Source organism: Alosa alosa, chromosome 23 (assembly GCF_017589495.1).
Source record: "Alosa alosa isolate M-15738 ecotype Scorff River chromosome 23, AALO_Geno_1.1, whole genome shotgun sequence".
Taxonomy (NCBI): Eukaryota; Metazoa; Chordata; class Actinopteri; order Clupeiformes; family Clupeidae; genus Alosa; species Alosa alosa.
In genome coordinates, this window is record NC_063211.1 from 2533021 (window position 1) to 2540520 (window position 7500).

At 44.9% G+C, this 7500-nt stretch overlaps 1 protein-coding gene across 1 annotated transcript in view; it reads right to left on the reverse strand.

The window, feature by feature from the left end:
* The window catches only part of sema5bb (sema domain, seven thrombospondin repeats (type 1 and type 1-like), transmembrane domain (TM) and short cytoplasmic domain, (semaphorin) 5Bb), an 80423-nt gene that overhangs the window by 21485 nt on the left and 51438 nt on the right, over positions 1-7500 (reverse strand). The window contains 5 exon segments of the mRNA XM_048234794.1: positions 175-310; positions 3015-3300; positions 6655-6793; positions 6796-6830; positions 6833-6872. Of these exon segments, the coding sequence (XP_048090751.1) occupies positions 175-310; positions 3015-3300; positions 6655-6793; positions 6796-6830; positions 6833-6872 (636 nt within the window).

The following is a 7500-nucleotide window of genomic DNA, read 5'->3' on the forward strand; positions in this document are numbered from 1 at the left end:
GTGTGTGTGTGTGTGTGTGTATGTGCTTGCGTGTGTTTGTGTGTCTGTGCATGTGTGTGTGCGTGTGTATTTGTTTGTGTGTGTGTGTGTGTGTGTGTGTGTATTTGTGTGTTTGTGTACGAGTGTGTGTGTGTGTGTGCGGGCGTGTGTGTGTGTGTGTGTGTGTGTGTGTACCTGGAAGTTGGGCATGGGATTAGGGGTGGACAGCCAGCTGCTGCGTGGATTCTCCTGGTAGCGGAACGGTCCGTTAAACACCTGAGCGATCGCGCTCAGGTTAAACGCACACACTGCAGACGCCGCTATACTATTACTGTTGGGGAGATAGAGACGGAGAGAGAGAGAGAGAGAGAGAGAGAGAGAGAGCGAGAGAGAGAGAGAGAGAGAGATAAAAGCCTTCACTCCAATTCCCACCATTTAGTTTATGTGTATGTGTGTGGTGTGTGTGTGTGTGTTGTGTGTGTGTGTGTGTGTGTGTGTGTGTATGTGTGTGTTTGTCTTGTACTCATCTGCCGGTATTTGAATTCAAGTCAGTTAGCACTGAGAGTGTTCTCAATGTGTGATACTGCTGTGTGTGTTATCCTTGACATTCTGTCATTCTGTGCACACATACACATACACATACACATACACATACACACATACACACACACACACACACAAACACACAGACACACACACACAAACACCATAAACAAATACTGACAGATGTGGCACACATGGTCACACACACACACACACACACACACACACAGGCGTGCAGCGTGCGCAAACACACACACACACACACACACTCAGACAGCCAGCCACAGACAGATAGACAAACTGACTGGCAGACAGACAGCCACACAAACACAGTGACTGGCAGACAGACAGCCACACACAAACACACACAAACAGAGGTAGACCTGAATGTGTCCATCAACTTTAGCCTCATGCAGAACAGACATTTCTAAGCTGTATGTGACTAGCATTCATAATCAAGAGACTCTCAGATGGTGTGTGTGTGTGTGTGTGTGTGTGTGTGTGTGTGTGTGTGTGTGCGTGTGTGTGTGTGTGTGCGTGTGTGCGCGCCCGTGCATGCATGTTTGTCCCTGACAGCCTCAATCTGTTTAGGAAAACAGCCTTGTCCAATCAAAAGAGCCTATGGCTTTAATTGGCTTGCCAGTTAAATGCATCGGTGTGTGAGTGTGTGCGTGCATGTGTGTGTGTCTGACTGACTGAATAACTATTTTCTTGAACAGATTGGTACTGTCACAACAGTCTAAAAGTTAAACTGACTTTTTGAAACTTTAGCTGAAATGCATGTGTGTGTATGTGTATATACTGTATGTGTGTTTGTGTGTGTGTGTGTGTGTGTGTGTGTGTGTGTGTGTTACATTACATTACATTACATTTGGCTGATGCATTTTTAGCCAAAGCGACTAACAACATGGTAAACAGTTTCAGTTTTAAAGCAATTCTCAACAATTTTAGGACAATTTAAAAACGGTAGAGTACAGTAAGAATAAGTGCATCAGTGAGTGCTGTTTTTAAACAGTTACGTGTCAGTTCAAGACGGCTGGTAAGTGCTAGGATCAGCAAGACTAGTTCTAAGTGGTGCTTATAAGAGGAGATGTTCTCTAAAGAGCTGGGTCTTCAGGAGTTTTTTGAAAATGGAGAGGGATGTCCCTGCCCTTGTAGGAACTGGCAGTGTGTTCCACCAATGTGTGTGTGGGTGTGTCTTCATGCTTTAGTGCATGTGTGAGTATATAGAGTTTTGTGTGACATCACAACACACAAACACCGACACACACACTCCACACACACACACACACACACACACACACACACACACACACACACAGCGTTAATTAAAAGAGGACCATGCCAGGACACATGCTCGTCCCCTCTAACCCCTCTCCTCTAGCCAGTGATGAGTCGGCTAATTACTGCTTCAACAAAGATGGCCGCATGGGGTCACAGGGGTCAGGGATAAGACACAAATGAGAGGAGGCCGCTCCCCAAAAGGTCAAAGTTCACTGAGGAGCTCTCACTCTCTCTGACGTCAATAGGACTAAACAGGCAAAGTGACAGAGAGGACCACCAGGACAAAGGATTGGGACAGAGACACACACACACACACACACACACACACACACACACACACAAATTGACAGAGCCTTTGGAATTGTGGTTTAGCAAGTTAGCAAGTTTCCTTTTCTCAAGGAGACACACAAGGACGTCATCACACACACAAACACACACACACACACACACACACCCTGATATGAGTGTCATTACTCCATACATGTATTCAGGGTAGTGAAGGAGCAGAGGTGACTTTGGCCATTCACTGCTGCTAGCAGCATTGGCTCTGACATGTTTAAATTAGTGAGAGAGCCCATCGGTGTCCTGTGGGCCATACATTGATATTCTCTATAAAGGACCACAGCTAGCATCTGGACAAACACCGACATAGACAGGACCTAAATCAGGGAGCAGGGACGTTGGAGTGTGTGTGTTTGTGTGTGTGTGTGTGTGTGTGTGTGTGTGTGTGTGTGTGTGTGTGTGTGTGTTTTGTGTGTGTGTGTGTGTGTGTGTGTGTGTGTGTGTGTGTGTGTGTGTGTGTGTGTGTGTGTGTGTGTGTGTGTGTGCATTTTACATATCCTGTATTTTTCTCTCTTCAATTCCAAACTTTGTTTATTTGAAAGGTATATTTTTAAAATTATTTATTTATTTATAATTTCTTTACCTTTTAAATTCTATATTTAATATTTTTTACATTAACTAATTTGCTTGGACCGTTGCGCCACCTGACATGTTGAGGGTTTGAGATGACAAAACATAAAATATCATTTTTATGAAACAACAACAAATTATACAGGTCTTGGAATAAAATGATGCTTGTTATAAATCATTTAAAATCATTTTAAACCGAAGTAACGGACTCGGACACCGAAATCTGCATGCCAATTTATTGACCTGTGTGTGTGCGTGTGTGTGTGTGAGTAGTGTGTGTGTGTGTGAGTACTCACACGTTGGTGGTGAAGACTCCGTAGATGAGGTCTTGCTCAGGCAGGAAGAACGTGCTCTGCAGCTCGTGGTAGTAGAAAGGGACGTCTCCGGAGCGCGAGCAGTTGAGGCGCGCCTTCATGAACGTGGTCCAGGTGTCCTCCAGCAGGAAGCGGCCGCCCACGTCGTTTTGGCAGACGCGCGCCACACGTGAGAACACCGTCTTCCCGCAGTCGTACTCCACCGCGGTCTCCCGCAGGAAGACGTAGGTGAAGCGGCCGACCTCATATGCCGACACAAAGTGGGGTTCTGCAAGAGGGAGGGGGCACGTGAGTGGATGGATGGTGAGTGGATGGATGGATAGATAGATGAATAGATAAATGGGTGGATGAATGGATAGACAGATTGATAGATGTATTTTTCAGTTAAAAAAAAGAAAGGCAAAGAAAGAAAGAAAGAAGACCAAAAGCTCAATGGCTTAAACTAGAGCCAGAGATAAACACACAGAGGCGAGAGAGTGACCCTCTGGAAGCTGACACACACACACACACACACACAAACAAACACACACACACAGTGATGCTGTGACACACTATCGCTGAGTTTGTTTTGGCATAGAGGAATTGAGCTTGGCGCTGGTCCAGGGCATTCCAGCTCTGAGCGCTGCACTGCGCATCAAGGTTACTGTCAAAATCAATTAGCTTTTACAACACTGACAACTACACACACACACACACACAAACAAACACACACACACACCCACAAACAAACAAACACACACACACACACACACACACAATCAAACACACACACACACACACACACACACACACACACACAAGCACACACACACACAATCAACCACACACACACAATCACAATGCTCGGGGTGTCCCACACAGCAACCCACACAGCAACAGCTCATGCAAGAAACCCCTAAGAGTCTTCAGCTTGTGCTCACCAGAGGGGCAATACCATGCAAGAAACCCCTAAAAGTCTTCAGCTTGTCCTCACCAGAGGTGCGTTCAAATTTTTTGCAAACAGTGGTGAACGGTCGTGGTAAACATATTTTCTTTGAACAGTTAAATTTGAACGATTTGGTGTTAAAGGAGAATTCGGTGTGATATTGACCTAAAGTGTATTGAAACATGATAGTGAGCGGTGTGTCTCATAGCCCATGGCTTTGTCCCCTGCACTCCAAAATCTGAAGCTAGTTAGCCGATACTACCAACAGCTTTTTCAATGGTGGTGCCAGACATCGGCTAGCCATGCAAATAAATCACTGTTTTACACCCAGCAGGCTCAATGTATCTCCACACTTCATTGGTAGACTTCGAGGGGCCCTGACATTTAAAGCGAGACATTGAGAACTTTGAAAAGCACTGGTAGTTTACTTACAAGACGATTTATACAGACGGACAGTATCTTCCGCGAAGTTTAGCGTTTGCAGCCATCTTGGAATTTAGTCGTATATAAGTCGAAAGCAATGGAGTAAGAATGAACAGGTATGATAGGGGATCAGATTCCAAAATAATTCAGTGGAAATGCATGGATTCCAGTTTCTTCCAGTAGCAGCAACTGGAATCCATGCATTTCCACTGAATTATTTTTTGGCTGATGATGGCTGCAAACGCTAAACTTTCGTGAAGGTACTGTCTGTATAAATCGTCTTGTAAGTAAACTACCAGTGCTTTTCAAAGTTCTCAATGTCTCAAGTTTTAAATGTCAGGGCCCTGGAAGTCTACCAATGAAGTGTGGAGATACATTGAGCCTTGTAAATGGGTGTAAAACAGTGATTTATTTGCATGGCTAGCCCGATGCCGGGCACCACTATTGAAAAAGCTGTTGGTAGCATCGGGCTAACTAGCCAGATTTTGAGTGCAGGGACAAGCGAGATGGGCTATGAGACATAATGTTCACACTTTCGGTATCATGTTTTCAACACACTTTAGGTCAATATCACACCGGAATTCTCCTTTAAAGGGGTGGTTCAGGATTTGGATTAAGACCTTATTTCAAGTAAGCAAGTGTGATATTTATCAATGGAGACCGCTTTTCAGCCGCGTTTCATCCAGTCCTTCTAATTGCAGAGTTCGCAGGTGCTAGGCTAGCTTAAGTCAACGGTATGCTAGCCTGCCACTAAAGACAGTCTTACCCACTCCAAAGTACACCTGAGGCAAATTCCAGACAATGCGATGTAAATGTCTGTGTTGATAGAATAGTGTAAGAAATACAACTACCCTTGCATCGCGTTGCAATAGTTATACTTTGGTCCCTAAAGTTGTTAGTAGTCATTTTGCAACTCAGCGTAGGACTGATATTACCAAGGCTACTACTAGGTATCCCCATTGGAGTGCGCTTTACTGTTTACTTTTCGGCACAGTACTACTAACCGGAGCAAGTATAAATCCGCCCATGCTAAGACACTAGTCCCTCAAAATGTAATGCGATCGTTGAAATGCAAGGATAGAATAACGTTAGAAATAACACTGTCAATACAGACATTTACATCGATAGTCTAGTGTTATAATTTATTTGCCTCAGGTGTACTTTGGAGTGGGTAAGACTGTCTTTAGTGGCAGGCTAGCACATACCGTTGATTGGCGCTTAGCCTAGCACCTGAACTCTGCAATTAGAAGGACTGGATGAAAGGTGTTGAAAACGGTCTCCACTGATAAATATCACACTTGCCTCCTTGGAAATGAGGTCCTATGTCCAAAATCCTGAACCACCCCTTTAACATTCCATTGTAACGGTAATTCCATTGATGCCTTCGTCAAACTCCACTGTATGTTCGCGGGTAGCTACCTCCTCAGACTGTTTGGGATTGTTTGCAAACTCAAGGCTAACGGAAAAGTGTTTGCAATTATTATTAATTGTATGTGAAAAACGGGGGCAGAGGTGTGCACGTGTCGGACGCCATTTTTAAAGATGGTGGCAGCTAGCTGGGATGCTAACTGCCTGAAGCTAACCCTCCAAATGGTGCGTTCAAATTCGCAAACATAGGCGAACATTTGTGAACGTTTGCAAACAGTTTTCCGTTAGCCTTGAGTTTTCAGGGAAGATCAACCAATTCACACGAATGACATGAGTTGTGTCCACTGAAATTAAAAGGTGCCACATTTTCAATGGACACAACTCATGTCATTCGTGTGAATTGGTTGATCTTCCTAGCAAGAAATTGCCAGTTCATCCAACAATCCACATCAACAACATACCATTGTACACAATCAAACACACACACACACAAACTATACTGCATGTTGTCTCCATTTGTAAGGTGGCATCTAGATGGCGCCGGAAATTAGCCCTGTGAAATGCCATTTTGAAAAAGATGGTTGTGACGTATTTCAAACTTTATTGGCTGAAGTAGCTAGGCTAGCATGGGCCATTCTATTGGCTGAAGTAGCTAGGCTAGCATGGGCCACTGAAATGAATGGGGGCAGTACTATTCTGAAAGCCTCTAGCAGTTCTCTAGAAATTATCTTCAGACTTCAAACCACTTTGAGAACCAAAGCATTCTTTACAACAGGTCGCAGTAAAATGTTTTCATATTCTCCCAGACACTACAGTATAAGGAGGAACCTGGTCTTGTTTAAATGTGTGTGTGTGTGTGTGTGTGTGTGTGTGCCCCCAAAAGTGATAGGATGAAGCCAGTTGTACCGTTGAGCCACTTGGAGTTGTACTGGGCGGTCCTCAGTGGGGGCATGTTGCCAAGGCTACGGTAGATGACAGGGTCTCGGCCGAGTAGGTCGATCCACGGTGGCGGCCATTACAGCCTGCCTTGATCCGTTACCATGGCCCGGTGGAGTTGCATGCAGGGTCGGGGCTCCGGGCCCTCCATTCATGGAATGGTCCAGAACTTTACTGAGATTACCAATCTGAGGGAGGGACAGCGGGAGAGAGAGAGAGAGAGAGAGAGAGAGAGACATAGAGAGAGAGGGGGGGGTGGAGATAGAGAGAAGGAGGGAGAGAGAGAGATGGAGATAGAGAGGGAGGGAGAGAGAGAAGGAGGGAGAGAAAGAGAAAGTGGGGGAGAGAGAGAGAGGAATGGAGAGAGATAGGGAGATAGAGAAAGACAGATGGAGAGATACAGAAAGGGAAAAGAGAAAGAGAAGAGAGGGACTGAGGAAAGTTATATATGAGTGAGGTATGTGGGCCATCATGAGGGAAAGGATATATGAGTGAGGTATGTGGGCCATCATGAGGGAAAGGATATATGAGTGAGGTATGTGGGCCATCATGAGGGAAAGGATATATGAGTGAGGTATGTGGGCCATCATGAGGGAAAGTTTGTTTTGTTTGTTTTTTACTCTTTTGATCCCGTGAGGATATATGAGTGAGGTATGTGGGCCATCTTGACCCAGTTATATTCCTGAGTCTCTGCTGATATAGCGGCTTCAATCTAGACCTTCATATTGATCTCGTCCTTAAACCTTTATTTTGGTCTCTTGGATCATAGTATAGTAGCCTGGGTGTTCCCATGCTTTCACCTTCTTGTGTGATTGA